This window comes from Phymastichus coffea, unplaced genomic scaffold (assembly GCF_024137745.1).
Source record: "Phymastichus coffea isolate CEN01 unplaced genomic scaffold, Cenicafe_Pcof_1.1 PCOF00011, whole genome shotgun sequence".
NCBI lineage: Eukaryota > Metazoa > Arthropoda > Insecta > Hymenoptera > Eulophidae > Phymastichus > Phymastichus coffea.
The window spans coordinates 1,970,236-1,986,105 of NW_026706822.1; the positions used below are offsets into that span (position 1 = coordinate 1,970,236).

A 15,870-nucleotide genomic window follows, 5' to 3' on the forward strand; every position below is an offset into this window, starting at 1 on the left:
GTGATAACGATGGAGAAACTAAAGAAGACGATGATGACGATGACAATGTTTTCCTTCCGGCGGATAAAAAAAAAATAACATAAAGTTATGAACTCAAGGTAAACTGAACGACCTTGTTAGAGAGCCTAGTTTGAAAGATATGAATCAGTTGGCAAGTTCTACTAGAGTATCTTTTTACAGAAAAAGAAGCAAAAGTTTCGAACCATACTTTGAAGATATGAATCGTGATGGTGATAAAATAGTATATTGTAAAGACGCAAAAGGTTTAATGAATGAAATTAAACCTAATGTGTATAAAGACGAAGAATGGAGATTGTTCATAGATTCATCAAACAGAAGTTTGAAAGCTGTATTACTGCACATTAGCAACTATTATGCCTCAGTTCCTATAGCGCGCTCCACCACAATGAAGGAAACATACGGTAATCTCAAAATTATACTGCAAAAAATTAAATATGACAAGGATCAATGGCGTATTTGTGGTGATTTGAAAGTTTCAGGAATATTGTTAGGACAGCAGTCTGGTTTTACGAAGACGCCATGTTTCTTGTGCTTATGGGATAGTCGAGATCGAGCAAAGCACTATACTGATCATAAATGGCCTGAGAGAAAATCTCTAACTGTTGGAGAACACAACGTTAAAGCTACCCCATTGGTTGACCCTAAAAAAGTTCTCATTCCACCATTGCACATAAAACTTGGTATCATGAAACAATTCGTCAAGGCTTTAGATAAAGATGCTCAGAGCTTCAAGTACTTGGAAAGCAAATTTCCAAGTAAATCGGATGCGAAATTAAAAGAAGGTATCCTTGATGGTCCAGAGATTAGAAAAATGATGGCTGATGATAAGTTTATTAGTTCCATGACCAGCATCGAACAAACTGCATGGCTTAGCTTCAAGGACGTTACCGCAAACTTTTTGGGTAATCGTAGAAGCCCCAATTACAAAGAAATTGTATCTCAAATGGTGGAGAGCTTTAGGGTGATGGGTTGTCTCATGAATTACAAATTACATTTTCTACACAATCATTTGGATAGTTTCCCTGAAAACTGTGGTGATTATAGTGAAGAACAAGGCGAACGTTTCCATCAAGATGTGAAAGTGATGGAAAAGCGTTATCAAGGAAGATGGGATACATGCATGTTGGCTGACTACTGTTGGATGTTGAAAAGAGATTGTAAAACGGCAAAAAAACGTAAAAGAAAACCTTTGCACCGTTCATTCGATGAGAAACGCGTAAGGTATAGCAGAAAAAATTAGATGGCATGACTTTCTGTTTGTTTTTGATGAATACTACACTACCAAGGTGGTGTGACAAAAGTAACCCCAGATTTGAATTCAGCGACCCCAAAAACGTATATATAGACTGGAGAAAATTGATTTTCTCCATTTTTGCAAATTTGACCTTCATTTGCCCTTGACTGTGACGTGGTGGGGCAAAACTGACCCCGGATTCGGACTCAGCGACCCCAAAAACATAAAGTCTGCATGGTCTGGTCTGTGGGTTTTGCCACTTTTTTTTTTGTGTGGCTGTGTAATTAACCTATTAATTGCGTTATAAGATTATAAAAAAAAACCGTTACAAATAAGAAAATTTGTTATAATTCAAATATTACTAACTTATTTGAGTATTTTTTTTTAAATTTACTTATAAAATTAATAAACGATAAAGTTATGTAAAATTTTAATACTGTTCTATTGTAAATATTGTAATATTGCATTGATTAACTTTATCAGTTAACCTGTTAACCGGGGAAGTCCCTTTTTAATTACGCAACATATAACGGGCGCATCCTTTTCCACTAAGACGTGTATGAATGACGTATTACCATGGTAGTAGTAAAATATACGTCCCGCCCGTTGCAGGGCGCAATATAAATATTGAGGGCGTATTCATATGTCCTACCCGTACCCGATATTGTTTACTTTTGACGTATGTATACGTCCCGCTTGGTTAACAGGTTAATAACTTTTGACAATACTATTTGAGATAATTGTAAATTACACTAAATCGACCAATAACTTATTTTGTAAAGTTTACATGTGTTGCAACTGTAGTATTAATGTTTATTTACTTGTAAATTAAGAAAATTCATTTCTCAAAATTCGCGAATATTTCTCGAAGATTCGAAAACTTCTTGAAGAGAACTCTCCTATGAAAGTAGGCGGGAAAATCTATGTATAAATACGCCCATTATTGCACAGGCTGGTATTCACGCCTAGCCTTGCAAAGTGAGCGCATGAGATTGAATAAACTTGGCTAATACCTAAGTTCTTTCTCTCATTGTAATTAACTGAGCAAGACCTTTCCTTTCCTATAATTTGTGCTCAACTTATAGAACATTTCGCGCTATAAGAAACTTGGGCTGAATTATATCCTTTATAAGGAAGACTTTAGCTCTGCTTATGGGACAATTCGCACCATAAGAAACTAGGGCATAGTCTGACTTTCCTTGGAACTTTACTTATATTTACATACAGGGTGGCCCATTTTAAGTGATCCACTCAGATATCTAGATTGGAGTGAGTTTTATCGAAAAAAGTTTCAGACAAAAGTTACTCAACTTTGAGGGGGCCATGTTTCTATGACCTTGGATTTGACCTTGGAGGTCATGTTCAAAGTCATTTCAAGGTCAACTTTGTTTTTTTAAATAGGGACCCCCCATTTTTGACCCCGGATTCGGAAAGAGCGGGAAATTTTACGTCCAAAACGGTATTTTTAAATTTTTTTTCATGGCCTAGAGAAGGTCGATTTAAGGTCAAATGCTTGAAAAACTGCCTAAAAGCGTTTTTTTAATTTTTAAGATATCGAAAAATGACCTCTACAAAATTTGTTCAGAATAGAGTGGGCCACCCAATGCACCAAAAACCTTTGACCTTTAACCTCATTTTGAAGGTCATTTCAAGGTCGAAGTGTTTTTTGTAATGGAAACCCCTCTTTTTGACCCCGGATACGCACATAGCGCGAAATCCGACGTTTGGATAAGGTATTGTATTGAGTTTCGCGCTATGTGCGAATCCGGGGTCAAAAAGAGGGGTTTCCATTACAAAAAACACTTCGACCTTGAAATGACCTTCAAAATGAGGTTAAAGGTCAAAGGTTTTTGGTGCATTGGGTGGCCCACTCTATTCTGAACAAATTTTGTAGAGGTCATTTTTCGATATCTTAAAAATTAAAAAAACGCTTTTAGGCAGTTTTTCAAGCATTTGACCTTAAATCGACCTTCTCTAGGCCATGAAAAAAAATTTAAAAATACCGTTTTGGACGTAAAATTTCCCGCTCTTTCCGAATCCGGGGTCAAAAATGGGGGTTCCTATTTAAAAAAACAAAGTTGACCTTGAAATGACCTTGAACATGACCTCCAAGGTCAAATCCAAGGTCATAGAAACATGGCCCCCTCAAAGTTGAGTAACTTTTGTCTGAAACTTTTTTCGATAAAACTCACTCCAATCTAGATATCTGAGTGGATCACTTAAAATGGGCCACCCTGTATATTTGATTTATCGATTTATTTTATATTGACAATTAGATTAAATTTGAAAAGAAACGAATTGTTACTCATTAACGCGACAAGACCACGAGAGTATGAACTATTAATTATACTTTAAGTGATACGAACATCACACTGATGTACTTTTACTAACTGATATTTTTGAAAATTTTTTGAGTTAATTCCGGGCTCGGTTAAGCTGAATGGCTCGGCTCGTTTCTGATCTGGGACTTCCGTCCATCAGGTATTGTCGGGGCGTCGTGGCTCCAATGTCAGGTCGGGGCGCTAGACCCGCACACCTAAAAGCGAAATTCGAGGAATCGACAGGATAGGCGGAATATCGAATTAAGACAAATCGCGCGAGAACAATAGACGTAGTATTTATTGTCGATAACAAGGATGTTACATTAAACAATAAAGAAATAAATATAAGTGCGGCTAAGCAGAGAGAGAGAGAGAGAGAGAGAGAGAGAGAGAGAGAGAGAGAGAGAGAGAGAGAGAGAGAGAGAGAAAGCAAGAAGCCAATTCAAGAGAGAGATAAGGTGCGCGACAGTACTTACAGATCGCTGTCCCGTAGAAGTCGTTTCATAGCAGGCGATCAATCAACAAAGAAAAAGGTCCCAAAAAGGCAGGCATCGGTGGCAGAAGACCGTCGCGCGCACACACAAAACACTCTCACTCACTTCCTCTATCCGTCGACTCTCCGAGTTCTTCTCCTTTGGCTCTCATCGTTACTCTCGTCGACGAAGGCTTCAGTGATTTAGACAAAGGGGATCGGATCGCTAGCCGAGCACGTGTGTTCTCGTCGAAATCTTACAGCCGAATCTCTCGCGCCAAAAAACCGAGCGCCTTCCTCGCGGTCCGCGCGTTCGATAATCGAACCCATCTCTCTCTCTCTATCTCTCTCTCTCTCACACACACATACCTTACTTCAGCCCGTTGAAACTTAAGTGATACATGTTAATATACCGTTAATTTATAAAAATATATTAGGACACGGGAGAAAGAGACATAACGAGCAGCAGTCGCACTCGTTATAATGTCTAATCGAATAATCAACACAAAAAACAGCTGATATATCAAGAAGCCCTACTTTCCACCCCTTATATCCTTGCAACTACAAATAAATATCTATTCCAAGTATTATGTTTTCCACGTATTTTTTCCCGTATAATATGCTAGAATTATCTATTTTATGGTAGCTGCCTCTGTTTTTTTGTCAGCGAAAATAATCGGTCAAATGAGCGAAAAGACGTTTCTTTTCCACATTTTTTTTGAATTACTTTGTCACTGCGACCAGAAATATATATTGTTTGACATGAGACTATAAATATTTATTTAAGCACCCGGCGTCATTATCACTAATGAATGGAAATAATGATATTCTACGCAGGCGCTGTCAAGCGGTAGAAGTTGATACTGATATAGGCTGCGAACTGAGATTCCCTTCATAGTATACGAGAAATATACCTATCTATAAGTATAAGTATACTCGTATACCTGCTTCTACTCTTCTCTTCTCTTCTTTTAAGTCTCATAGTCTCTGTTTGTGTGCAATGTTTCATTCCAACCAAGTTTATTGTTTTTTTGTTTGTAATTTATAAGTTGAAAATAATTATCTGTATTATAGAATTTAGTAATATTTGTTTCTGCAATTTCATTCGTAACATTTGTTCCTGTTGTTATAAAATTATTAAATGTTAGTATTATTTAGATGGTTATATGTTACTAATTAACAGTTTATTTTGTCCCATAACAAGTTTTCCTGTTGTATTTTTTATTGTTGCATAACAAGTTCATATTGAATTTAATTCAGTTTGATAATTATTTGTCAAAAACAGTTAAAACTATGTTATGAAATTTACTAATGATGAATGATATTATTCTAGTTGTCTGCATAGATGGATCTATATCTTGTATCTATAAATCTTGTATCTATACGTATATCTATATATCTATATCTTGTGGTTCTACATAAAAAGTAGTCATTTCTAGTTCGAATAATTTTTCAATTGACAATAATAATATTCTGCAGAAAAGAATGACAAAACATAACTAATTGAATAGAGTTTAAAGTTTTCTTAAACAATTATTATTTTTATAATTACATCATAAAGTAGCAAAGATATTATTTACATATGTATTTTATGAGCTGTCAAATTTTGCCTGAATCATTCGATCTCAGTAAAGTTATAGTCATAGTATATTAAGGATTATTATTATAGATTTTTAGTTTAGGCATACGATTGTTAATCCAAGACTCACTATGCTCACTACTCAAGAAAATTATCATTAGTATTATAATATTACTAGAACATTATTAGTAATACTGTATTACAAAGTTTTTCGACCAGGAAAATATTCTATAAATGCCGAGAATATACTTTAAGATAAAATTTAATATTTATTAATTGTAAAATGAATTTACGCTGTTGATATAATTTATTATTACTTATTATTGTCTTTTACAATATGATACATTACAAGTATTTTTCCTTCTTTTCATATTAAATAAAAATTGTGTAAATATGTATTTCGATTCGAACAATTTTTTCTTGATAAGTTTTAAAGTAGGTCCCTGGTAAAACTGTTTTCCCTAAACTCTAAACGAGTTTCTCGTCAACAGTCCTTTTGAAGATTCTTTTGATAGTTGGCAAGTCACTCCATCAGCGAGTGTTTTGTCATCAACGATTTTCTCTACATTAGTTCTTTTCAGGATAGTTGGTGACACCATCGGTTCTTCGTTTATCGACGATTGTCTTTTCAGCAGTCCTTTTTAGGATAGAGTTATTCATCGATATTCCTACGGTCATCATTGACTTATTTTCCAATAGTTCTTTTCAGAGCAGTTAGTTAGTTACTCAATCGGTGACATTTTTTCAGCGACGAGTTTCTCGTCAACAGTCTTTTTTGGGATATTTGGCGAGTTTATTCTCCGAAAAGTCTTCTGTCATCGTCAAGATACTTCTCTAAAAATTCTCCAGGGCAAGTACTTAGTTACCTGCTGGTAAATCAGGGTTTTCGTACAAGATTGGGCTGTTTTTTTATTTCTGTTACAACAGTTGGTCACTTTCAGCATGGCATCTCGTCAATGTTCAAATGATCTAATTTTGCTATGTATACGGTCCCTTCACGTTTGAGAAGCAAAAGATTTGTATTAATGAAATCGTCAAGACTGTTTATGAAAATTATTTCAAATTGTCAATATCTCATCAAGATAAGCCTTGAGCTCCACATGTGGTATGAGTATCATGCTACGCGGCACTTAGTCAATGAAATAATGCCATGGCTATGGTAAAATCAATGCCTTTCACGAAATCTATGATTTGACGTGAGCTTTCCTTTCATAATGATTGTTATTTCTGCTGCGCAAAAATCGTTAGTTTCAATAGTAGAAATTCTTATAAAATAAAATACGCGGATGTTACTAGTGTAATAAAATTAGTATTATATGAACCTAATGATGTACGAGGTGTTATCAAAAAGTAAGGTGAATTTTGAAATTTAGCGGGCTACGTCCGTTCGATCTTCGACTTTTTTATTTGGTTATGTCGGTACACTCGTCTAGAACATACGTTCCAAATTTCAGCTTTGTAGTATGTTTGGTTTGTTTATGAGAGGCATCAAGGTTAGAAGTGTTTTGCGTGCTCCACGATTTGCTGCTGTCTAAAAACATGGATCAAAGAGTTTGCATTAAATTTTGTGTGAAAAATGGAATCAAATGTTCCAAAACACTTGAAATGCTGAAAGTGGCATACGGTGAGTCTACTTTAAGCCAAAAAAATGTTTACAAGTGGTATAAACTCTTCCAAGAAGGCCGAGAAGACACCGACGACGAACCTCGTTCTGGACGCCCCAGCACATCAACAACTGATGAGAATGTTGAAGAAGTGAAGAAAATAGTGTTGGGAAATCGTCGAATTACCATTAGAGAAATTTCTGATGATATTGGCATCTCATTTGGTTCGTGCCAATCAATTTTGACGAGTGTTTTAGACATAGGACGTGTGTCAGCGAAGTTTGTTCCGAAATTGCTCAATTTCGACCAAAAGAAACGTCGCATGAGCATCGCCCAAGAGCTACTGAATGACGTCAACGATGATCCAGATTTACTCAACAGGGTTATAACAGGTGACGAAACATGGGTATACGGTTATGACGTCGAGACTAAGACTCAATCGTCCCAGTGGAGGCATTCTGGATCACCAAGACCAAAAAAAGCACGCCAAGTTCGATCAAATGTAAAGGTTTTGCTTACAGTTTTCTTTGACTGCAGGGGCGTGGTGCATCATGAGTTCTTGCCACAGGGTAGAACAGTAAATAAGGAATATTACCTGCAAGTTATGCGCAATTTGTGCGAAGCAATCCGCCAGAAACGTCCGAATTTGTGGAAAAATAAAAATTGGCTTTTGCACCATGATAACGCCCCTGCTCACACATCGTTGCTTGTGCGCGAATTTTTGGCTAAAACCAACACAGTAACGATGCCACAGGCACCGTATTTCCCAGATCTGGCCCCCTGTGACTTCTTCTTGTTCCCAAAACTGAAGAGGCCCATGAAAGGACGGCGTTTTACCACGATTGAGGAGATAAAGACGGCATCGAAGGATGAACTAAACAAGATCACAAAAAATGATTTTTTGAAATGCTTTGAGGATTGGAAAAAGCGTTGGCACAAGTGCATTATATCCGAGGGGGATTACTTTGAAGGAGATAAAATAAAAATTGATGAATAAATAAATATTTTTTGAGAAAAATAAAAATTCACCTTACTTTTTGATCACACCTCGTATTTCCAAGTCTTCCACTCATGAGGGTAAAAGAGTAAAGTACTGAATTTGCGCATAGTTCTAATAAAGGAGAAGAAACTGATGATGAATCTTCTGATCCTATTCTTTTCACTCAAGCTGCACTTAATGACTTGGTGAGGGACTTAAACTTACCTGAAGATAAATCCGAGTAATTCGCGATTGAAGGAAAGGAATCTTCTCGCCCTTCAACTAGTTTTTCATGGTACAGACATCGGGAAAAGGAATTGGTCAAATTTATTTCTGAAGAAATGGATTATGTTTATTACAGTAACATATGTGGCTTGATTAATGTATAAAGTTAAGATTAACGTATAAAGTTATGGATTAGAGGTTATTTCTTGATTCCTCTAAAAAGAGTTTCAAGGCAGTCCTATTGCAAAATACAAATCAATACGCTCTCTTACCTATTCTTCATTCTACGTCTTAAGGAATCTTATGAAAATGTAAAAACTATTCTGAATGCTATTGAATATGATCATCATAAGTGGAAAGTATGTGAGATTTTGAAATCATATCCATGCTTCTTGGTCAAAAAACTGATTATACGAAAAATCCACGTTTCATTTGTTTATGGGATAGTAGAGACAAAAAACGGCATTATGAAAAAAAGGATTGGTATCTTCGTAAATCTCTCGAAGCTGGAGACCCTAACGTTCCTAAAGATCCATCGATTGGCAATAAACAGGTTCTATTACCTCCACTATGTATTAAACTTGGACTTATAAAACAATTTGTAAAAGCTCTACACATGAATGGTGATTGTTTCAAGTACCTTGTAGATCGATTCCCCAGTTTGACCAATGCTAGAATAAAGGAAGGTATATTCGTTAGACCACAGATACACGAATTGATGAAAACTACTGACTTTGAAAATGTCATGAACAATCTTGAAAACAGTGCTTGGAATAGTTTCTAACGATTCCTAGGCAACTAAAAATTAAATGATTATGAGGAACTAGTCAACAATATGTTAAGAAGCTTCTAAGAGTTGGGCTACAACATGAGCACTAAATTATATTAATTGCATTTTCATCTTGATTGGTTCCCGGAAAATTTCGGTGATGTTAGCGAGGAACAAGGAGAGCTTTTCCATCAGGATATGAAGGAAATAGAGCCCCGTTACCAAGGAAATTGGTCCGCAGTCATTCTAGCAGACTACTGCTGGTTTTTATAACGAGATCAGTTAAACGCTAAACATGAAAGACGATCCAACACAAAGTCTTTAAAAAACAAACAAAAAGTTTCAAAAAAGCGAAGATTAAGACACTCACAAACTCGAAAATTTCTTAATACACTATCATAAAATATAGATACAATAAACATTACAGATCTTGTTTTCCGTTCCTGGAAAACAATTGATCTTTACTTGGGATACTGGATCTCTGAATGGGTTCCACGTTATTGTGTTTTAAGGAAACAGTGTACTTGGGTTTAAAACAACAAAGCCCTACCTGTTGTGGGTTTGATGGTATTGCCTTTTGGAGTTACAGTTTATTTCGTTTTTCAACAGCAGAGCTCTATCTGTCGTTGGCTTGATGTTATTGTGTTTGAGGTTATGGGATTATAGCTTATTAAGGTTTTATAAACTGAGCTATCTGCTATTTGAGATTTTTTGTAAATATGCCTCGTTTAACAAAGATTCATCAAAGGAATTTACACGTCCTATCATTTTTTCCGATCACATATCGGTCATTGTGAAACCTCTAATTTAGTTCTTTTTAATCAACGATATATTCGATTTAAAAAATAATTAAACATACATATAATAGTGATGAGGAGAGTAACCCTTTCTGATGGTTATTCCAGATTTGAAAAATAACAAAAAATGGCGATGTTATAGATGCTCAAATATGGTGTTTTTCGCAAAAACCGTGTTTTAGGATTACTTAAAAACCTGACGTAATGGAATAATTCTGAGTCCGGAATTGAGTTCTACACGAAAATAACTTCGGAAATGGATATTACCTTGTCAATATACAAAACCATGCTGACCTGTGTAATAATAAAGGAAGTAGAAATTGTAAATTAACGATTTTTATAATAATTAGAAAGCGTGAATTTCAGTATGTTATTCGATTAAGTTCAAAACTGTTGTTTCGTAATTATAATGAATATTATTAAATTATAATTTTAACTTGTTTGCCACTATAACATTAATTTCAAAATAATTTCTAAGCTCTAGGTATTAGCAACAGTCTATTCGCCTATAAGTTTTATTTTTGTGAAAAGTATAGTAGATAATGGAGAAACATTTTATGATGTTTAAAATATACCACATCCACTAATATTCATAGGTTATAAAAATGGCATTTGCACCCATTTGTTCACAAAAATCGATGAACTTTTACTTTTTTCATGATATCTGGAAAATTATGCACAAAATTAATTAAACCTATGATTGATAAAATGTACTAAACTATTATTCTATTATAGAACTTTAAGTTATTATGGAGTTATCAACGGTGTAAGTTCCATTTTTTTCTTTACTTACACCATTATTCAAATCCAAAATTAGAGGTACTTCGATTCAGCGCATTCACGTATTTATCAATTACTAGGCTCTCATCTTCACTTACTTCAGGTAAATTGTTGTAAAATATATTGCTGTGCGTAATAATAGTATCAGTATCTTCACTGCTAGATTCTAGGTTTTCATATTTATCACTAGCATTAACAGTAAAATAACTATTTCTATGTTTTGCTCTTTTCTAAAAAATATTTGGTTCTTTAATTGAAAAAAAAATCGAAACGATTCAACTGTTTATTCACTATATTTTTAATTTGCTCTACTTTTCTTACCATTATTTTAGTAGATGTTGATGAACATCCATGTTGACACTTCAACAATTACTGATTAACTAAATATTGCATTACTATAGTGATATATTCATAGAAAAGCAATTAAAATTATATCATAGCCCTTTCGACATTATTTATATTTCTATCCTCGTCAATAACTGAATATCCATGGTTATCATCCAAGTAACATTTTGTGCATAATTCTTTCAATTAATGGATCAAAAAATTCCCATAACATACTTTAATAAATTTTGATTTCGATCTACGTAAATTAAGTGAGCTTTTTCTTTTTTGGCTATAATTGTAAAAAGAACTATTTCTTTATGTTGAATTTTCAATGTATGTTTTGTAAAACAGCTTTATATGATTTATTTTCTTTGCTTTGATACACATAGTATAACGTATTTTTACTTTTTCATTCTTTGAAGAGTGGGACAAATAATCCCGGATTTTCAAAAAAGTAAATGTATAATTCCATTATTAGTTTACAAAGTAATTAATGATTTATCACAGAATATTTAAGATGAAAGAAAATTATCTATACAATACGTAAGAAGGGTCAACCCAAGTATCTAATGATTCAAAGACACATAATTCTATCTAATTCGACGTTTTGCTAGATAAAAAATGTGTCTTTGAATGATTATACATTTAGGTTGCCCCTTCCCATGTTATTGATAATTTATTCGTAAATTATAGAGAGGGATAGAAGTAATGATAATCATTTGAGATGGACCTTGATTTGTAAAACTAGTTAACAATATGTACTTATTTTGACCATAGCATTATTTACTGATTAATTTGTAATTTATTATTAATTATCGTGTACTAATGTGATCTTATTTTTTTATTTTGTTTAACGTCGCTCTATTTCCATCAGTGCTAATAAGCGTCGAAGGTTTTCAAAGCAACAATGCACATGAAATTTTTTTCAGTGTTGCTTGTATCAATCAGTAGGTACTGAAAATTGAACTCGAATCCTACCGGGTGCGAGTTCGTCGTCCTACCGACCGAGCCATCGCAGGCCTCATACTAATGTAATCTAGTTTGGATTTCTTCATTTTATTTTTACAATAAAATTCTAAATTTCAAAAATTTGTTAAAGAAACTTCAATAAGGTTTGCCTGATCGAGAATAGCGTCAATAAAAAATAATCCGATTTAAAAAATAATAATTTTCATGCATAAAATGGGTAAATGATATCTCTAAAATTATTCTTTATTACTATTAACATACCTGTAAAGTCGACATGTGAAACTAACCGTATTGCTTTTTCCTGTTGTGTAATAATATCATCTAATTTATTATTAAGACTACGAACAATATCAGATATTTGGCTTTGGCCAGCAAAAATTTGTCGTAACTCTCGCTGATTGTCACTTTCATACCAATCGCCAAAGTCTTCACTTTCACGCTGTTCTTCAGGATGATGCCTGGAAAATATTTGAAAAATTAACGTTGTACTATGCATTAATTTTGTACATGACATTAATCTTATACATGACATAATTTAGACAAATAAAAAGGAAAACAGTAAGCCTATGCAAGCTAAATTTCTGAGTGTCGTTCTAAAAAGAAAGGAAGCTATCCTTAAAAAGATAGAATTTTAAAAAAAAAGTAAGGGTCGCACCTCTTACGGTCGATGCATGCGCTAGTTTCGTATTCACATGAGAAATAATATGAAATTTGTTTCATCGTAAAATATTAATGACAAGCTGAGATACTTTGGAAAATTCATTTCTGGAGATGAACTTTGAGGGCAATTGTCATTCCTTCAAAGTTTTTTCGCTGATGAAAAAAAAACACATATGTCTTATTTTTTCATGAACTATAACATATCAAAAGATTATTCCAATCGGTAAAGTTAGATTAGGAAGCTTATTGTTCTGATTGAGAATCAATACTGGAGCTTAAGATATCAGGTTTCGAATTCATATCGATTGCTTAAAATTTGCGTTTTCTATAACTAGAACATACTTTCATGCCAGGTATATATACTGGAAGGTATATCCGTAAGTTTTTCGAGCGGAGATTTTTACCCGTATGAAAAAGATATTGAACGACTTAATCACTTTTCTGATGGCTAATCGTGAAAATGACTAATATAATACAATAACTATTCCTAGCAAGCGAAGTAAGAATGTTTCTGAACATGTTCTCGTGAATGATGCTTTATTTATGAGTTAATCCAAACCTTCATATACTAAAATTTGAATAGATTCGTTAGTTTTGGAACATTTATCCCACCACATTAGATCCGCCATATGGAATTGGTATAAGCTCTTAACGAATATACTTTCGATCGTACAGTCACTACATTCTCAATTTTCAACACCCGCAAATCGAGCCGCATCAAAAAGAATTTCTCCAGCGAGAAAAGCGACAATCGAGTCAGAGAAAAATCAGCATCGTAGCTCCCATTTTATGCTCATTGTAGCGATGCTACTCCTTAGAGTCACGTGCCACTCTTCTTCTATCACTGTGTGCACACACGCTTATCGTAGGTGCGCTTTTGAATTTTTCGACCGATTTCTTTTTCATGTTCGCGCTTGTTATTTTCTATCGTGGTCGCTCCCTAATATTGGCGTATGCCTTAATCAATATCTCTTACAGTATATGTATGCACAATATGTATTAATTTAGCCAGCGCATGCGTTGTCGGTACATGAGTATTTACTCAAATAAGCCATACAAAACCGAAACCACTGCTACTTTTCGACTCAATGCTTTAAATTTATAGTTTGTTTATTTGTTTTTATAGTTGCTTTCTCACTCTAATGTTTTATATTCGTTTTTCTATCAATATGACCTATTTACTATGCTTTTTAATACATTCAAACTATAAATTTATTATATACGGCTAGATCTGGGTTATTGATTCTGTCGTTACTTCGCTTCTTAGCTACTACATTATGCTGCTTTATTTCCTTATCTCTTTGTTAGACACTCTTCAGCTTTTGAATAAAAATGACGAGGTTAACAAATAAATGTACACAAACCCTCGATATTCGATAATTAATAATAATAATTTATTCATTGTATGGACTGTCAAGCAAGTTTCCAATCAATACAAGTTAAATATAAATATAGGTTCAGTATTATTATGTTCCGAAACGTAATATTTAACGTTTATTTAACAGTTTACGATGTAGCAATCGATCGAACTCAGCGAAAGTAAAAATATAGTAATCCGAGAATCGAGCTACCCGACAACTTGAATTGCTGATTACTCGACATATTAATGTAGAACAAAAAAGTCAATGCGCTAAACAACGAGCGAACTTTTCGACAGTTGATTCGCAATGCTCCACAGCTGAACAGCTATTTGAATAATCCACAACTTATCCTTTGTCATTTATTAGAAATATTTTGAATAAATAAATAATTATTTGAGTATCGAATATTGAGTGTTCGTGCATCCTTATTTATCGACCTCGCCTATACCTTATCGAGATGGAGCCAAGGAGCCAATTGATCCGCAATAAATAAACCAGATAAGTTGTTATCAATTGAAATAGATTATAATAAATCATAATATATAAGTTATAATATATTATATAAGTCTGGACTACCGAGTTCATAAATTAACAGCGGTTCTGGTACAAACAAATGACACTTGTTTCAACATACTTTTCCTTCCTCCCGTTTTTCTTGCGTAGTACACGAGTTTTGGAAGCTTTGATTTATTAATAAATGACAAAAAAGTCGTTTGACATGACTACAAGTGAAAAAAAGTCCAGATTTAAAGAGTAATTTCATGAAATAATCTATTCAGAAGTCGAAGCAAACTTTCGCATTCTATCCGAAAAATAACATTAGTCGGTGCCGAAAAAACAACTTTAGTGAACATTGACGAGGAAGCAAACTCAACAAACCTCTTGAATTCCAAATTAGAAGACAGCACCCTTGAAAAGAGTTCAGCAAAATGGTTAACTTTTCATTGCAACCATTCAAAGTCTTTATTAGACCCTGATCCCCTAATTAACATTAGTTTCGAGTTTTCTTTCTCTAAAAACGAATATACAGACATCGAAGGAATTTTTAATAAAAATAGCATTTGCAGTGCAACCACAAACACGAAATCCATAGTTAACGCGAATAAAGAAATATCACTTTATGATCCAATAATCTGTGACGAGAGCAAGCAGTACGCTTGTTCCTCGTCTGCCCTCCTTCTCTCTCTCCCTCTTATCGCTCGGCATGGCGACGTGGTCAGCGTTCGGCGCATATATTTATTACGCCTAACTACTGGCCTTTATGTTTTTCCAGCCGCCGAAGATTGCCGAGCAAGGTTGAAAGCGCCCGAAGAAGCAAGAGCGCAGCGACTATGAGGTAAAGAGAGACAGAGAGAGAGAGAGAGAGTTAGCGAGCATGCTAGAGTGCGCGTTTATGCACGCACTATGCAGGTTTGGGCCGGCGTATGACGCGCGACCAATTAGCGCTTTTGTCGCACGCCGCCTAATGAGTGGGCTTGGTGGGAGAGCCCGGCGAGAGCGCGAATGCTGACCATGCGTCAAGTCGCGTGAGGCAGTTCCCGGAAGAAAGTTAAGGAGAGAAGTTGGAAGTAGCAGCGCAATGAGAGAAAAAGAAACACACGTGCAGGAGTGACCAGACCAGGGCGAGCCGAGGCAACGTGTGGCGGCAACACCTGCAGCAGGGCATTCAGTGTCGCCCTCGCCGCCATGCACGGCATGACTTCCAGTGGGTTCACCACGGGCTACGCCGAGGAAGACGTCCAGCCAGCGGCCAGGTCAACTTCCCGTTGCGG

General features: G+C 34.9%; 1 protein-coding gene across 1 annotated transcript in view; it reads right to left on the bottom strand.

Moving 5' to 3' along the window:
• LOC131672130 (protein ERGIC-53) overlaps positions 1–15,870 on the bottom strand; it is a 558,437-nt gene that overhangs the window by 194,835 nt on the left and 347,732 nt on the right. The window contains exon 7 of the mRNA XM_058949141.1: positions 12,339–12,535. Coding sequence (XP_058805124.1) covers positions 12,339–12,535 — 197 coding nt within the window. The remainder of the gene's footprint in view (positions 1–12,338; positions 12,536–15,870) is intronic.